Source organism: Diplotaxodon limnothrissa, linkage group LG6, assembly GCF_057381915.1.
Source record: "Diplotaxodon limnothrissa isolate DT_005_m linkage group LG6, D_limnothrissa_male_GT1.1, whole genome shotgun sequence".
Lineage (NCBI taxonomy): Eukaryota > Metazoa > Chordata > Actinopteri > Cichliformes > Cichlidae > Diplotaxodon > Diplotaxodon limnothrissa.
In genome coordinates this window covers 32,022,475-32,040,823 of record NC_140601.1, presented here as the reverse complement: position 1 = coordinate 32,040,823, position 18,349 = coordinate 32,022,475, and the positions used below count along the sequence as shown (strand labels likewise).

The 18,349-nt window shown below is 38.8% G+C and overlaps 1 protein-coding gene across 5 annotated transcripts in view; it reads right to left on the bottom strand.

The window, feature by feature from the left end:
* The window catches only part of pnpla6 (patatin-like phospholipase domain containing 6), a 33,693-nt gene that overhangs the window by 259 nt on the left and 15,085 nt on the right, over positions 1-18,349 (bottom strand). For 2 of the 5 annotated variants that reach the window (XM_085355017.1, XM_085355020.1), the window contains exons 13-36: positions 17,780-17,848; positions 17,202-17,302; positions 16,670-16,849; positions 16,112-16,189; positions 15,725-15,930; positions 14,513-14,644; positions 14,227-14,350; positions 13,883-13,996; positions 13,705-13,780; positions 13,035-13,184; positions 12,815-12,878; positions 12,352-12,520; positions 12,051-12,233; positions 11,211-11,329; positions 10,786-10,942; positions 10,546-10,662; positions 10,367-10,436; positions 5,494-5,610; positions 3,635-3,783; positions 3,145-3,297; positions 2,403-2,519; positions 2,189-2,276; positions 1,761-1,906; positions 1-1,414 (exon numbers count right to left, since the gene is read on the bottom strand). The exon at positions 1-1,414 is cut by the window's left edge and continues 259 nt beyond it. In XM_085355017.1, coding sequence (XP_085211143.1) covers positions 1,340-1,414; positions 1,761-1,906; positions 2,189-2,276; positions 2,403-2,519; positions 3,145-3,297; positions 3,635-3,783; positions 5,494-5,610; positions 10,367-10,436; positions 10,546-10,662; positions 10,786-10,942; positions 11,211-11,329; positions 12,051-12,233; positions 12,352-12,520; positions 12,815-12,878; positions 13,035-13,184; positions 13,705-13,780; positions 13,883-13,996; positions 14,227-14,350; positions 14,513-14,644; positions 15,725-15,930; positions 16,112-16,189; positions 16,670-16,849; positions 17,202-17,302; positions 17,780-17,848 — 2,954 coding nt within the window. In that variant the 3' untranslated portion in view covers positions 1-1,339. Of the gene's footprint in view, positions 1,415-1,760; positions 1,907-2,188; positions 2,277-2,402; positions 2,520-3,144; positions 3,298-3,634; positions 3,784-5,493; positions 5,611-7,316; positions 7,434-10,366; positions 10,437-10,545; positions 10,663-10,785; positions 10,943-11,210; positions 11,330-12,050; positions 12,234-12,351; positions 12,521-12,814; positions 12,879-13,034; positions 13,185-13,704; positions 13,781-13,882; positions 13,997-14,226; positions 14,351-14,512; positions 14,645-15,724; positions 15,931-16,111; positions 16,190-16,669; positions 16,850-17,201; positions 17,303-17,779; positions 17,849-18,349 lie in introns of all 5 variants that reach the window. The other 3 variants (XM_085355022.1, XM_085355018.1, XM_085355021.1) reach the window with 3 other exon arrangements.

Here is an 18,349-nt window from a genome sequence, read left to right as displayed (position 1 = left end):
AGTTCCCTTGGTTTGCAGCAAAGCATCAACTTACAAATTCTCACTTCATATACATATATTAATATGAACATTTTGTGTATTTTAATATAATCTTGTTACAGTTTCTACAAGAGGTCCATATGAATTAAATATTATATTAGGTGAACTTCTGTGATTTAGAGGTTTAGGATTACTCGGGATTTCTGCGTATTATCCACATACAATCTGTTGATATTGTCAGGGTTTTATAGATAATGTTGGCTCGTTTTGGAGATTATCATTACTCCAAAATTTGCAATGCACTCACACGTACACCTTGTTATCACCAGAGGACACTATTGGCATAAATGTCAAGTCATACGCAGGAACCCTGAGTACTGTGCGTGTGACCTTGCCTAAGCATAGGCAGACGCAAACTTGTTTGTTGTTTAGTGTCAGTCAAATGATCGCTCCACAGTCATGCTCATTCTGAGTGTGTTGAACTCTGGTAGAAAAGGCATCGTCTTTATCTGGCATCATCTCAAAAAAAACAACTCAAACGGCAGATTTTTAGCACACAGACAAAATGTCGTCCACTCACATTCATCCCTAACTTTCACCGCACACTCCATATTCCTCCCCATCCACCCAGCTTTATCTCAATAATGTATTTTTGAAACCTGTCCACTGCATTAATTCACAAATATTTCTGCTCATTCAACCACTCCACTTTGGTGATAACAATTTGCCATTCTTCCTGTAGCATTCCCTAACTGACTTTCTACATGGTATCTAGGATAAGCTTAACATAATTACATTATTAGTAATTACAGCTCTGTCTATGCTCCCTACTTTTCCTTTTAGTGCCCAGTTACCATTTCAACAATTCACAGCTTTACACATCAGTACCAGTCACTCCAACACACAGGTAACCCACACACACTCATCTGAACAAGCACACATCAGAACTGAGGACTATGTATGTCAAATCATCAATGACACAGTGCAGATAAGGTGTGCTGACATTAAAGATGTACATAAAGATTTAGAGAAACAGAAGGAACATGCAGGTGATTCCAGTTGCTGAAATGGAAGTTTAGAGTCTCAGTTTTTGTTATGGTTGGAATTACAGTAAAGTTGACGTGTCTGAAGAGACAGATTCTGGGTGGGGTAAATTTTCAAAGCCTGTTCTTAAACCGCATAATCAGGAGAAAGTCACTTGATGCAAAGAAGATTCAGCAGTTTAGACAATAAGTGGCTATGCTCCAGAAAGAAAACTTTGAGTTTTTAGTAGATGCAAGGGCTGAGTGTGATGCCCACATCTAACACTGAAAATTTATGGACCCTTAGTCTTATCCTCCTACTCCTTCGTGGCCGACTGTCAGCAGTCTGAGACTTCAGAGGTGTTGGAGTCACTGGCAAGTTTCCGACGTTGCCTCACAGATTTCTCCTCATCCTGTAGAGAAGACAGTGTTTTAACCATTTGGTGTAACTTAAATCTAATGCCAAGAGATCCTCCGTTTCTCGCCTGACAAAATCTCATCTTGGACACAAGATATCAAACATAAAATGTCTTAGGAAGGTTTACAGGACCTTGGTACTAGCATGTTTGACATAATAAAGCGTATGGTGACTGTATGTTTCATTGTATTATTTGTAATGTGGAGTGTAATAAACATTGAAGCATTTTAAGGGTCTGAAGATTTGCTGGAGAGCTTTTCATCTAAAGAGGTGAGTTATTATTGTTTCATTGGAGCAAAGACTGGTTGCTGGAGCTCAGAGAATTAAAACTGTAGTGTTACCGTCTGAAAAACTCCATTCTGTCCCCACTCCCCAGGAGAGTGGTCTTCAGGGTACTCTGCTTCATCCTCCTCTTCCTCCCCTTCTTCCTCTCTTACTGTGTCCATTCCATCTTCCTCATATTCTGTCAGACAGTCCGACTCCTCCGCTGATCAGAAAGATTTAGAGGAGATATTATAGAAAGAAATTATTGAGACTGACCCATCCATTTAAGGTGGCACTCATAAAATATCAGGAACATCCCCTATTATATTCAAGAAAAGAGACAAGGATACAATTCCTTATTTATCAGACTTATTGAATTGTACGTTGTCACAAAGAAGAATGCTGTAAGCTCTGTCTTTACTATTCTACATCAGAAGGAAAATATATTCCAACAAAACATCAAGAGCAACTCTTTCTAGACAATAATGAATTAGTAATTATTTACCTTCTGCAGCAAGGTAGCTTTGGACTGGCTCTATCCTCGATACAATCTCTGCAAGATCAGTGAAGTCAGCTCCTGGACACGTGTAGGACTAATGGACAACATGTTATTATTAGTATTACATATAGAACTTGCAGGTTCACCTTTAAAGACACGAGTTACAGCAGCCATGTAAGATAGGATTAATAGTTTAAGTGTGCGTATGTGCCCTTCTCACATCTGTTCTCTTGCTGTCATTGTAGTCGGCTGAACGATGGTCTTTCAGCATGTTCTCGATGATGTCACCCCGAGCCCAGCCAGTGAACACTAACTTGCCGTGCTGAAAGCCCACATCCTGCAATACACAGTAGTTCAAATGAAAGCTGTAAGTGTTTAGAAACAGACCAACTGATTTAAATTCAGACTGAAACACTGATGGATCCTGTGGTGTATTTAGAGTAATAATAAACATTTATATTTGCACTATGGGATGTTAAACCAACAGTTGACTAAAGCTGTGATAGCTTTTCTTATGTTGCAATATACTATCTAAAGCTAGTAGCTTTACTTAAAAAAAACATTTAAAAAATTAGCTGTCGATTCCATTTTCAAAGAAGCCCACATTGTTTTCCAGTATAAACAGAAACCAAAGTAGTACTTCTCCCTTTTTTGCCCAAATAATCAGATGATAGACACACGAATTTTAAAGCTGATCCATAATATGAGACTAGGGATTTACACAACTGTACTTGATGGGTTTAGATTTTATTATTGTCATTTGTATTAGGAAATATTTAACCATATATGCTTAGAGGTGTATAATCAATTGTGTAGTGATAGGATGTGTGATCGTACTTGTTTTTCAGATTCTCACCCTTCAAAGAGATTACACCCATTTTGGAAGTAGCCTGATTTCAGGTTCACACAAATAAAGTGTATTTTTGTGCAATTAAAAACCCCATACTGGGTAAGTAACTCACATAGATCTCATCAAACTTGCCAAAGTCCATGGTCTTGAAGCGGTCAATGGGTGGTCTGATGTACTCACAGTAGGCACTCTTCTTAACCACTTCTAACTGTCGCACGCACGACACATAGGCCAACCGTGACTGGATCTCTGCCATGTCCGGCACCTACAGAAGGGAGTATCATAGATCTTTATTCAGACAACACACTACCAGATTTCACAATAAATAAATAAAGATGAATCTGCTGATTCCATAGCAGAATTGGATATGCTACACATTGATCAGATGGACTCAAAAGGTACCACTGCCTCATACTGCCAACCCATAAAAGGCTTTTTCCCAGAAAAATCTTTCATAGAAAAATTTTGGCACCCTCTAAGAAAGTTTTAGCTCGAGCCAAATAGAAACATTTGGAACCAGTATTGTTGGACTCCACTTACTCAGTTACAAAAGACATTTATGTTAGCCCAATCTAAGACAGGAAAACTCCTGCATCCAGTACCTTTACTTTCTCTGCCCAGGGATTGATCCGTTTCCACAGCAACCACCAGCCCGACAGGCAATCGCCATAGTTACACAAGTCAGTCTCATCTTGACTACCCACGTCGATGGCAATGACTGTTCTGGCACCCGTGTTCCTCGCAATGTCCGCTGTTAGACGTTTAACACCAGTTTTTTCACACACAAGCACACAATCACGCAGGCGAACGACCATAGCGTCACAAAATCCGGCAGCAGAGATGATAAGACAATAAATACGGTGTTAATAAGTTTGTTTCAGGTTTGCCTCCAGAAACCTTCATTTTTAGAGGCTCAGTGTTCTAACAGACGTACACCACAAAAACACAAAACTTTTAAGACATACAAGTTGTAAGCTCACTTCAGAGAATTTACAGCCAATTAAATGAGATGTATATATGTAAACTATACATATTTCCTGGCCAAATAGCGCAGGGCCTTTTTTATCCCCTTATTAAAAGGAGCTTTGCAATAGTAGGCATTTTTGTGGTGTTGAGTCTGTGGAAGACAACCCACAAGCCTGAAACACTGATCCAGCACCCCAAGAACAACTTTAAAAGCAGCTACACAGAAGGCAGAGTGAAACAAACAAACACAGGATGTTAATTTGACAAAGTTCCCTTCCACTGGATCAATCTTTTGGGCCCAGGCAGCACCATATTTCACAAAGCATTAGCCGGGACACAATGAGAAATGATTTAAATGCAGAGCAGAAAACTGCAATAGGCCAGTCTCATTGTGAAATATGGTTCTGTTTCTTCAGTACAGAGGATATTTTTTTATTATAAATACATCAACCCAGACTCAGGGGAATTTTCACCGCCACATCAAAATGAAAACTATGTAGTATGCATCTCAATTGTCATCATCATCGCACAAACATTTCAGGAATATGTACCTTTGGCTCTGTGCAGTTGCTTTTAAGCAATGATCATCCATTTACTAGTCTGCAGACAAAAAAAGTTGTTCCCCTGAGTCTGAACACACACCACTGATTTTTCCTCTTGTTGAAAGCATGTGACAAAAAAAACTTACGTTTTATTCTTACAGCTTAAACAGAAACCTCACCAGGCAGCTTTTTGGGTTTGTTTTAATGTAAACTTGCCTGAAGTAGTTAATTTTGAAAATGTGTGGAACATTTGTATGATTATAATACCAATTAAGATTTTGCTGCAAGCCTGTTAAAAATATTATTGCCAATCATACAACAGTTTCAACATGAGAAGAATCAGAATGTAATCTCAAAGCAGACTGGCGTCTTATGCATGGCGGTTTTGATGTCAGAAGAGGATTTGTTTCCATTTCTTCAAATGTATATTTACTAGAAACTTCTCTCCAACATTTTTAATTCTATCCCTATCTGACACCAGGCTGCTTCACATACAAATACATCCCCACTGTTTAATGCAATATTTCCTAGTTGTAGAAAAAGCCTTGTATTTATATAAAATTTAAATAAACTTTAAACGTTGCATTTCTTCCCCCATCTGGCAAACCAGGTTACTTCAGCGATTGATTTAAAGTATAGTTTGTTTTAATCTGGGCTTTTCAGTCCACTGATTTGAATTTTCTCATTATATAAATTTGAACCGGCTTAATATTCAGATGGGGAAAGCTCAGCAATACCACAGGACTTTCCTCCATTAACATTAAGCATTCATCCACTTACTTAAAAACACAACCTCTTAATATTGCTAACCTAAAAACCACCATTCAAAGCATCCCCCCATCACCATCCCACCTTCCCCCTCCTCTGGGAGACAGGAGTTGGATAGAAATTAAGGACTGGATTGGTTCGGGGTGGGGTGAGGTGGGGAGCAGGGGGTTACCACCTATACTTGCCTGGCAGGTTGTTGATGTAGCCACCATCCATTAGCAAGTTGCCATCTTTGGGGTCGCAGAGAGGCGGCAGGTACCCTGAGAGGGTCATGCTCGCCCGTACATAGCGCCACAGTGAGCCTGGCACACCAAGGAGGGAAGGAGGGAGGAGGAAGGGGGGGATAACATCTCAATAATGTTTGCTATACGTTTCAGATTAGTGTCGACACAGACCGCAATCCAAACACCAGAGCGAGGTCGGACAAAAGAAGGTAGTCGATCCCTGCAAAGGCTAGGACTGTCGTTCTGCCTACCTTTAAACTCTGCTGTAAACCACTGCAAACCTCATTACCTTGCACATAGATCCTGTGTGGCTTGTGCAAAAGGTAAAAAAGTAAATGGCAACCATCACAGAGAATCAAGGTTGTTTCATCTCCAAACTATGTCCCAAAAACAGTGCTTCACTGCATATGATCCTCCTTTATAAGTTCCTCAAAATCTACAGACCTATTGCAACGTTAGTGAATAAACCAAAGCAGTAGAATCCAATTTTACTCCTATTGCCAACTGTGTGTAGGGACGGAGCAGTAGTAGATGTTGATGTGACAATGTTTGGAGATTTTTCAGAGTGAATATTACAGGGAAGCAACCAGCCTACTCTGTCCTGCAGTACAGCTCAGTGTCAGCAGAGGGCAGGAGCAGACAAAGTGCTGCATGGGTTGGAAGGATAAGGAGCACCACAGAGAAAAGTGAGGGGTGCTACTATGCATAGAGAATATGTGAATGCTTGAACAGAATTACATTACTGAAATGTGACTTCTGAAAAAACACCACTTGCAGATTTTCATCCCTGTTGATTGTTTGTCATTTTAAGGGCTTCGTTGACTGTGTATAAGAGGTGCAATGTGCAACAGCAAGATCCAGAACACATATTTTCTAATAATAATAATAATAATAATAATGATATTTGTCATCAATATATATTTATGAAAGATATATAGATGGGATGGCTTTAACTAACATACTGGCATGCATAAAAAAGCAAGCAAAGCCAGGGGAGAGGACAACAGCTGGATAGGAGGGATTGAACATGCTCCTGTAGGCAGAGATGACTGAAATAAAATAGAAGCAGGGAATCAAATTGCATTTCAGTCCATTTGACATACACATTTAGGTGAATTGGAACACACAGTGATTTACATGTGATGTCAACATCTCATGTAGATTGCAGCCGTTCACCATCTCGTCAGTTCAACACTGAATACTGTCTGTTCTCTATACTTGATCTCGAGCTGATAAATCTGCCAACATCTAAATTAATTGAGGTTGACTTCAATTGAAAATGACAAAGAAGAAAGAAAAAAAGCCAAGTACAGTGGTGCATGAAGACATGCCTCAACCTTAATGTCATAGGAGAAGTGTGAGTTTCAGCAAATAGATGTGTTCAGATGAAGCCTGATGATCATGCAGCTCTCTATGACCGACAGATATCCAAACATGCATGGAGAAATCCTGAGACTGAATAAACACAGTGGAGTTCAGTGGGTTTCGTGATTTTTTTTTTTAGGTGACACTAAGCTAAATGGATAAAACGTGTTCTCTGTGTGAATAACAAAGTCAATGGGAGAGACGGTATGATGCAATCTGGGCTTTAAGATATATGTAGGATGTAGTCTTTCCTTCCAAACCATGGGCTCCCAATATCCACCAAGTCAAGGTGGGGTTAGTTACATTGAGAACTTGGGAGGGAGACGAAAGAAGAGGAGGGTAGCTGGGTGGTTGATTGTCGATTTGGGGATGGAGGCGGGAGGGGGGAGGTTTTGGTGAGCGGGTGTTTAAAATCTGACCTGGGACATTGTTAACATAGCAACCATCCACAAGCAAGTGGCCATCCTTGGGGTCGCACAGGGGAGGTAAATAGGGGGTGTAGGAGGCGCTGGCTCTAACATAGCGCCAGACACAACCTGTCAGGAAATGGAGATGGAAAAGGAGCAACACATCAAATATGGGCCAGACTCCACATCACAGATGGGGTAAAAGAAATATGAAGGAGAGTAAAAGAAAGAAAGGAGAAGAATAAAGAGAGAGAGAGAGCGAGGAACATGGAGAAAGAAATGCCTGCAAGATAGTGAGGAAACTGAAAGTAGCCGCAAGTAGCTAAAAAGAGAAATGGGAGTATAATCTCATCAAAATTACTTTTATATGCCTGTGATTTTAAGAAAATATTGCAAATTCTAATATGATCCACCTTTTATATAGAGAGCTAAACTGCAGGAGTACTCTATAACCTTTTAAATGTAACTATTTGAGGGAAAAGAGGTTACCTCAGAGCTTTGTTCAGAATACTAACAGGATATCAAAATATTTGTGAAGTAAAATTTAATTCAAGGAACAGAATATGATCTGACATGAACAGTTTATTTTTAGGATAAATATTAAAAGCCAGTGGTGATGTAAATGAAAGAAAATGAAGGAGAAAGAACAAAGTATCAGAGAACAAATTTGAAAAGAAAATAAAGAACAGTGATGCTATCTGATGTGTTCATTAAGCATGTCAGAGAAATAGTATTAGCACTGTTAGATGACTGGTTCATCCAGCAAGGTGCGATAAAGACAAGAAGACAAGGGATAACTGTAAGAGACATGAGATGAACAGACAGAAACAAGGAAAGAGAGACAGACAGAGAGTCTTAGGCCTCCAACTAAAGCTTCTAAAAAATATAAAAAGGGAAAAAAATCCTAGGTAATTTTTCTGTAAAAGATTTGCAATTTCTATTTAGCTTCATATCATTCTTAAATTTGTGCCTTGGCTGTGTTCCTCACTGGATAAAAACCAAAGTAAGTAATTCAAACTCTCTGCCTTACAACAACCATCAAAATGACAGTTATTATTTCCTTTCAGTGACTCAGAGTGACATATTCACAATAGCACCAAGCTAGAAATGCTGGACAAAAGCAAACCAAAAAAACCAAAACCAAAGAAAGCACAGAATGGAGATGAAGGAGTGATGGATGCAACATGGGATGGAAACCACTAAAAGACAATGCGGTAAATGGTAAGTTAAAGTGTTCTGGATCCTACATGTTGACATGGGAGAAGATTCAGTATTCTGAGGTGAGTGACTACACAGGTTATTTTGTCTTTGTTGTAAACTATAAATGAGCATATCTGTAATGTCTCTCCATGCTCAGAAAGACCAGACATAAAGTTATATATGAAGTGAATTCGGGGAGTTTTAAACATAAATTGGATTGACACTAAACAATGAAAAAGCTACAGGTTTGTTTTTTATATTAGCACATGGCGATAGTAAGAAAGGAAAATCCAGATATAGAAGAGAGAGGAAGAAAGAAAGAATGAAATTTAAGTAGGCACATGATAAGAGGCAAAAGATGGCAACAATGAAACCAAGTAAGAAGGCGTAACTCTAGCAGTTAGTTCATCCACATGCCAAGATGCAAACATAAGCATTCAGCGTGCTTAGCTGCAGGACTGAGACCTGAAAGCTTATGAACTCCTCAAATCCAGCAATCAGCCAGTTAATAATTCAAAACACTGATTTTACATCAAAGACTACAATAACTTCATTTAATGTACAAGACTGAATATTAGAAACGAGCATTAAACAGAAAATGGTAAACTGGATTTGAGGGTTGTTTTTTCCACACACAGTCGTTTTAGATTGCAGAGATTCATTTTGGCTATTGTTAGTGATGGTGCATTTTTAAGCAAGTCAAAAAGAACACACATCTCAGCAAATACACAGACAAGCATCAAAACATACGTCCTTTCTTTTGTACATACTTAGCAAAATCTCTTTCTAACACTTTAATGGAGGCATACTCCAAACAAGGTTGAAACTGGCATGTTTTTTGTAGGAACAAATAAATGGGTTTGCAAACGAAAGGCTACATGTTCCTTTGATAACTGCACTGTAATCACATATTCAAACATTTTTAATTATCCAATCTAGTATTTCTCCCTGTCTCATATATTTTTGATATGAGGAACTTAAACCTGCTTTCAGAATAACTTTAAGTATCCTCCCACGGGTAGTGGACACAGTAAAAGCAGGCCTCTGTTTTGCCCATTTCCAGATGCACGCCTTGGATGCTATTCTAGTAGTTTTGCATAATTTACAGTTCAAAAGAAGAAGTGGCTCACAGGGATGACTTTTACATGTACTGACCTCATTACTGGAAATTATGTCCCTATATATGAGAGAAGGTACAGAGAAGCATCATAGCCTCCCCCCCTTAATCAAATATACAATTTGCCACCTACACATATATCCACCATATTAGTATTTGTCTATGTGGAGATTGCAAACACACCAGTTCAGTTTAGTTTGGTGTACATCCACCTCCAACCTTACATCTGAGACTTCTGAGAACATGCAATCCTGCCACTCTCATAATGCATTAGCCAGCTAAATGCTTGTTTGTGGCATCAGCTTAAGCCTAAACGTACAACATTTACAGATTTGCCATCTAGAGAATACGAGACATTATAATCCCTTTAGTACCTCGTGACACTTGACTGAGTAGAACAACATGCCAGTATATTCACTTAGATAAGAGCTTTGATCACTGTACCATATTATTTCTGACTGACTGCTGCAACCATTTAATTACATATGAAACCAATTTCACACATTAGTTTTCTGTCATTCAGGGCAGTAAAAATGGATTAAGTTGGGTTAAATTTAAAAAGAAGCAACTGTTCATTTCCACTTACATGTATGCATGAATGTGAACTATTCTTAAATCTTAGTAAATGTACTCCATGTAAACATAATGTGAAATACAAACGTACTGTAGTAATCTCGACTAAATTTTAAGCTAATAAAATGCTACAGGGGTAACGACCCCTGCGGTTAGAACAGCGCTCACTTACCATCCTGATGAACACGCATAGCTGAGGCCGTGATGTCAGTGGTGACGTTGAAGTACGGCAGCCACAGGTCCTGAGAAAACATTTTATTTCAAAGTTAATGATAGAAAAAAAACAAAACCCTCTTGTCTTATGGCAATGTTGTTGCAATAGGGAAAAAACATTTTGTACCACAGTCCCACCTCTATTTGCTTGTCCTGAAACACTTTATAGATGCTGGTGTTAAAGGCAGAGCCAGAGAACATGGAGGTGATGGGATAGGTAAGATCCAGAACTGTTTTAAACACCGAATTCATTGCCTGTTAAACAAAGAATTGCAGGGAATTAGTAGATGTTTGTCAGATTTTTGTGAAAAACTAAATTGTCATCAGATATGACCAAAAAAATGATTGCGTTGATAGTCCTAGATGTGTGTGCTCTACCTTAGACCACTCTCTTGCTCTCTGTTTTGTTCTAACAGCACTCCTTTCTTCTGCATAAAGGGCACCGATGAAAGAGCCAATTGAGGTTCCACCCACTATGTCAATAGGAATCCCTGCTTCCTCCATAGCTTTAATTACACCGACATGAGAGCAGCCTCTGTAAGAGGGAGACAATTTGTCTGAAAACAAGCAAGTACGCACGATGCAGAGTACATTTACAACATCAGTATTTGAAATGGCTTTTAGACTAAAAGACAGACACATTTTCCTAATGCTGCTTTACTCTGTATACAGGCACAGCATAGTGTTTCCACATTAGAAATCCTTCCATACATTACCACACAGACATTAACTGCACATTAGTTTAGTACTGCTGAACGTTTGTGAACTTTATTGGTGCAGAAAGTCTCATCGACTTTGCTCACCTAGCACCGCCACCTCCAAGCACGAGAGCAATGCTGTTTCCAGTGAGGACTCGGGCCAGCCGAGAGAAGTCACTATGTCTGTCTGCCGTTTTCTCAAATACCTTCTCATACACCTCCCTCTGCACAAGCACAGGAAGAAAAACACACAAAAATAAATACAGGGGTTACATTTTATTATGTGTAACAATATTATCAAAATATTACAATTGCTGTTATGTTGAACAGTAAATAGGGCTGGATGAGGTTGCTTTAAAAAAAACAACAACACTCAAGCAACATTTTAATGAATGAAATGATGCAAAAAACAACAACCCCCGCCCAAAAAAAAAACAAAAAAAAAAAAAAACAGTGAGGCCTCCCCAAAGTGACAGGGGAGTGCTTTACCAACTAAACCTTCTATGATGTTTCCAACATGAAGTGCATACTGGCAGCTGTAACCGAGTTACAAAAAGTTTTAGTGTGAGAGGTATCCTAATGGTGTGTCTTGTGGCTGGAGTGCCAGAAAAAGAAATTACTCTTCAAGAGAGTCAGGAGGTCTGGCTAGTATTTAACAATGCGAAAAGCTGCAGATGTGAAAGGGTAATGTGTGTGCACGTGCCCTAATTAGCAAAAAGCAGAGAACTGTGTATTGTTTACTGTTAAAATGTGAGGCTCAAACCCATGTGGACTGTAGTTAATATCAATCTAGCATACTCAATATTCAAAACAAGGCTTTTATATTCTCCTAGAATATTGTACCTTCTAGAAATTATGGTACTGATATCTCTGCCATTCTGTCCACCCCTAAATGTAAATAAACTGAAAGCATCTAAAAATCCTATAAAAAAATTGACTCTGTACCAGTTTGCTGGGACCTCGTCTGGAGAAGACCCTCCGGGGACACTTGAGGTGAAGATGCCCTGAGCACCAGCTGCGCATGTTGAGCCACTCGACTGTCCTGGAAGGTCCAGGTCCATCTTCTCTGTGCAAAAGGACCAACTGTTTCAAAGCTCGCACTGCTGTGTTTTCCAGCATCTGCTCCAACTGAAGGAAGACGAGACAGTTAAAGTTATCTGTTGCCATTAGATTTCTTCTCTTCCCAGCTCTTTTCCCCACACACACACACACACACACACACACACACACACACACACACACACACTTCTCCTAGTGTAGGTTCCTGGTCCCCAAGACCAACAATGAGGATGCAGTCAGCCTGTCGGATGCAGCGCTGTGTCCATGGGGTCATGCTGTTGTCTGTCTGGTAGAGGACAATCCGATTGATGTCCTCCTGCTGGGCCAGCCAGCCGGAGAGACGATACTCATGGATACTGATGGATAGAGAAGAAAAGCAGAGACACAGACAACGACTTGGAGGTATGAAAAGTAGCAGAAGTAATTTGTTTACATTTTAATACATTATAGGTATGCAACACGAACCACGCCTACAGCATTTATAGCACTTATTTGCAATGCCTATCTCTACAAAAATACAAAACTCAGTAACATCTAAACAAGTAAGGAAAAAATAACACACACACTAAATGCATAGCTTCAAGTAAAGCCCAAGCAACAAGAAAAAAGGGTTTGTGATACAGACAAGATTCTTTGATTATCAGACTGACCTGTCCAAAGCCGAAGCACCCAGACGTTCTCTAATTATGTCACTGGTTAAAAGTAATGTAGGTCCTACAAGAGTCAAACAAATTGTATATCACAAAAAAGTAAAGAACTTGTGCGTTTGTTTGTCGACCTGCTTTAATTTAAAGACACAGCTACACAGAAGTCAAGCAATCCCACTAAAAAAAGGATTTTTACGAACAAAACTGAAATGTGTGGGTTTACCAATGGCACTAAGTGCATGGCTGAGCTCTAGGTTGAATGCATTGATTGGCACTTCATCACAAACAGGCAGCACTGCGACAGTGGAGAGGTTGCTTGCTGGGTTGGTGACATCAGCACTTGTTGTCATGCTGGGAAGACTGAGGGCTGAACCTAAAAGATTAAAACAGTGAACAAATGGAGTGAATGAGAAACTGAAGGCTGTAAAAGCACAGCTGGCTGGTGAGGAAGCACGCATGTGTGTGTTACTGCCCTCACTAGTCAATACTTGAATCGACAAAATGAACTAGACTATGTCAAGATAAATTAGCATTCAACTACATGACCAGAGTGACGCATAACGCCATCCTGCACAGGCGTGGGGGGCGTTACCCTGAAAAGAATATAACACTCCTAACTTTAGCAACACTAATCAAACTAGCATGACAAACTAAATCTGTGCAACCACATGTCCCAGTGATGACGTGCAATAATAACAGTAGTATATGTGTGTATGTCTCGGCAACATCTGCAATATTTAGAATACCATTTAATTTTTGAATAAAGTGAATAATGGTCTCATGTGGTTCTGCATTAGTTCTCAACCTTGCTCATTAGCGCATGCTCATTTCATTAAATCTGGTCACCTGATCTTTTTTTGGTTTTTTTCTTCTCCTCAATTTACTGGACTTACCAGAGAATGGCCCACGACCCTGCTGCAGATTTCCCAGAATCTTCTGACCCAACAAGTGGATCAACCTTGTCACCACCTAAACACAACAGTAGAGAAAATTGAAAAGAAACTATGTTATTATAGTACATTAATAACATAAAAAGCCACTTAATAGTACTTCAAGGACAAAGTCACAGACCTGTGGATATCGTCGCTTGATGTTGTTAAGGGTTCCCTCGGGCAGTTTAACCAGCTCAGTGTCTCTCACAGCATGGACCGTTGTGGCTCTTGGCTGTTTGGTCAGCGCCTCTACCTGATACATAGTTAGATTGGATTAGTCCCTCACTTAAAACTTAAAAAAAAAAAGAAATGAGAAGAAATCTAATCGAAATTTTCCAGATGTGGAAAAATGCAGCACACTGCTCTAGTCCCAATCCTAGCTCAGGACCACAGCTGTTTTTAACTTAATAGTCTTGAGCTTATTTTACTAACTAGTATCTATTCACACATGGGTAGGATGAGACAAAAATGCCTTGTTCTCACCACTCCAATGAGTTCTCCTCTACCGTATTCCCCCACCAGTTCTTTCTTGCCGTTCGCCTTACGGATGACTGAACGCAGACGTCCATTCAGAACAATGTAGGTGCAGTCTGACTTGTCATCCTGTCTGTTGATGCGTAGATTACAGGAAGAAAAAGCATATTTTACATTTACCGTTATAATTATGACTGAATAATAAGAAATGTAACAGGATGACCAAGTATTGTTTTCACATAGATGCAAAGATTGTTTTCATTTCTTTGTCTAAGTAAAGACGAGAGCAGAGTACCTGTAGAGGGCTCTGCCAGCTTCTACAGCCATCCAATCAATGGCAAAGTCCATCTGCCTGACAAAAGGAGACATCCGGATTGCAACCGTGTGGGCTGCACTCAGCACCACGCTGGGCTGCTCCCTCATGATCCTGCAGGGGGAAGCATATAGCAGAAAGAGTGAGAACAAATACTGAATAATTCACACTGGAATATGGTCAAAAGTAGAGAGATATAACTCAAAACTGGGAGATTACTTTAGAAAAGAATACTAAAAGTTTACTTTTTTATATTTTAAGCTTTCATATTCTCTGGATGTATGTATGAATTTCACAAGCTGGCTTTTTCTTATTTATTCAGGTGATACAAGCTTTGTGTAAATGTGTATGCATGTTTGTTTTTGTTTTTAACTCAATTTAGCTTCAGTTAGCTTTCAGAGTGGGTTTGCTCATTTCAGTTCTTACTGTTTGAAAATGTTTAGTTTTAGTTTAGTGTTTATTAGTTTCAGTTGTTTTAGTGTTTTTAATTATTAATGTATGGAGCGCAAATGGTAGAGGCAAAATTTAGGAAAATCAGCACACGTATTATAATAATTAAAAAAAGAAAAAGAAGAAGAAAAAAGCAGGCGTTTTTGAAAGCAGGTGAATCGCATTCAAATTCTCAATCAACATGTCCATCGGTGCCTCATCGGCAAGTTGTGATAACAAATTTTATAAAATTAACAGATGCTAAAACTAAGGGTATTTCTCCCATATTTTTATTGTATTTTAATTAGTTTTTATTTGTTTCAGATGGTTTACAAAAATGTCGTTTTTAAATTAACCTCCTGGGACCTGACATCTGCATATGGGGACATCACATTTTGGGTTGTCTAGACCACAATACTAAATTTTGCTCTTTCAAATGGCTTTCAAACGGGCCGTATTGCTCAAAGAGGCACAATTGTTGTTTCTCATTTTGCTTTTGTGTTTTGCTGCTGTGTTCAGACACCAAATAAAGAGTTTTGCACATTATTACTCAATTGTGACTTAATAGTTTTCTATCGAACACTAAAAAGCCAAATAGCAAAGAGAAATTAAAAATGCATGCCATGAAAGAGTTCAGGTCTTAGGAGGTTAATTTATTTTTTAAAATGTAATTTAGAATAACCTTAAATATAAGTGAAAGTGACCTAAAGTTATTTGCATGTCTTGCACTTAAAAGTTTATCCGCACTAAAGCCGTAAGACTCACTCATAGAATTCAGACTTTGAGATCTTCAAATAAGTACAGTCTCGTACAGCCTTGATGGTAAATATAAGGGGTTCTCCAGTGAGTACAGCAAGCTGGCCCACCATCTCTCCCGGATGGGTGACAAACAGACAGACATCCTCCTGCTTGCCGATCATCCGCTGGTAGACGTGCAGACAACCAGACAGGACAAAGTGCAAACTCACGTCCTTTTGAAGTGAAAATAGGAAGGAGGAAAAAAGAAATACAAAGACAAAAATAACTTTTACTGCTGCAGTAATGTACTTTCTTTCTTTACTACATCTAATCTATTTCTGCTTTATTAATGCAATTAAAAGAGTAATTTGTAAGTTTTCAAAAGGTCATAGGGTTTCAGAATGTGTGAAATACCTGGTCTCCCTGTCTTGCTAACACAGCTCCTGCTTTTGCATGGTGCAGAGTCACTCTGCTGTTTAACAGAGATGGGTCCTGCATAACAAAAGGCAGAAAGCAAAGCAAAAGTCAAAAATTTATTGGGCAGTGACAAACGATAAAGCTAAGTGGAAAAAGACAGTGAATGAAATGCTTTTACTCCACTTTGTTGAGCCTCGGAGAAAGATCGTGCTGCAGGCAATGATTTATTTCTTCACTCGCACTTTGATCTAGTTACACAAATTTATTTTAAAAGTTTAAATGTAGCAACACCTGCACAGAGGCACAGATTGCATCAAGTGAATTACACAACCCCCTAAAGCACCACTGAACTCTTGCGTTTATTTTTTGTCATCACAGACTCAGTAACTCTTTCTTTTTCTAAAGCAACAGTCAATCATAAGGAAACCTATTTGCTTGCATTATTTGTCAAAACAAATTGTTCGTCGTATTATGATCACAGCCTGTAGGAGTTTAAACCGGCATAGAACAACAGCAAAATACTATCCTTGAACAATCAAAAAAAGTAAAACGAACCTCAATCCTCATAAGCTTTAGGACCTCCTTCTGACCTTCCTCAAAGAGAGTGGCACTGGATCGATTTGACACGGGTGTAAAAATGTTGTCCACAACTGGCTCTTCCTCTGGATACAGATAGATTCCTGAAGGAACTTCATCTACTGTCACCTTCCTCTCACGCTGTTCCTGTGATATGGACTGTAATAATGTAATAGAATAATCATAATGTAATATGCATACTTTGCCAATTTATAATAGGTGTTCCTGCTGTTAAATCAGGAATTCTAATTCTAAAAAACGTTATCAGAGATACAGCACTACTCTTTTTCCACACTTTCTCAAATATCTTATATTTAGCTTATCTTTAAATATTTTTGGCTTATGAATCATATATTAATTACTTCTTTGTTATTCATTAACTGTGGTCTATACTATTCTCCATTCTAAAATACTTCTGTTTTCTTTAAGTAATTAACCAATGTAATGTATACATATAAGGAGGGTTTATATCTTTTCTCATTTTTGTCCTGAGAGTCTGCAGTGTACTGACCCGAGTATAAGTGGGTGGAGTGTTGCTTTCCTCTGCCGAGACAGAAATCCGTCCTCTTTCATACGCCATGTCAAAGTCTGATCTTAGACTTTTCTGTACACCTGTTTAAAAGGTCAACATTTAAGTGGTTTAATTATTCTTAGGTTGATCTATGTTTAAAAAGAACAAATGAAAATGTGATGGCGCAAGCAAAAGGCAAAATATATTGTCATTTTTTTAAAAGGTTTTGCCTGCTTATTTACCTGCACTGTTAAAATACATTTCTTACAAATACAAGTGTTTCTAAAACAGTAACATTAACAACTGGTCATATATGTTAAAGTGGGCAATAGGCAAACTTTTTAATATGAGCAGTATACATTAGGTGTGCATAGTATATTGTAGATGGATGAGCTGAACGGTTTGTGGTATCAGTGTAACACTTCGGCTACCCATTCTCTGCTGGCTTCTCAGTAATCATTCTACATTAAAACATGTTTAAAATATCACACTGCACTGGAAGAAAGTGTCTGACTTTCAGCAAAACTAAAGAACAGTAAGACAATATAATCTGTCAGTACAAGAGAAAGATCCCTCACCAGCAATGTCTACAGGCATTGAGATTGTCCTGCTAAGAGTTGGCACTGTTCCATCCTTCCCTTGTTCTCCTGTTGTGAAAAATAAATACGATTTAAAGCATTTCTAAGTCACCCCAAAGCAAAAATAGCACCGGAGAAGACATATGCAGGGTTCATGTGCATTTTTTGGGGTCAAATTCAAGCACTTTTAAGCACTTTCAAGGTCTATTTTCAAGCTTTTCCAGCACATAGCCAAAAAAAAAAAACAATTTATGTTTCACTTTGCATCACCTCAGTAAGAGGTAAAATGTAGGGGCGGGGTCACACATTGAAACAGACTGACATGCAGAGGTGCGAGGCAGCCCAGGCAGGGAAATTTTACTTTGCGACTCCTTTTATTTCTCTATCTGATAAGAAAACTATTCGGTCAGATAATTATTTGTGGTGAATGAAATACAGTTTCAAGCACGTTTAAGCACCACATCTGAAATTCAAGCACTTTTCGTACCTTGAAAAGGCAATATTAAAATTTATGAATTTTCAAGGATTTCAGCCACCCATACGAACCCTGCATATGAAGCTTTAAAGCAA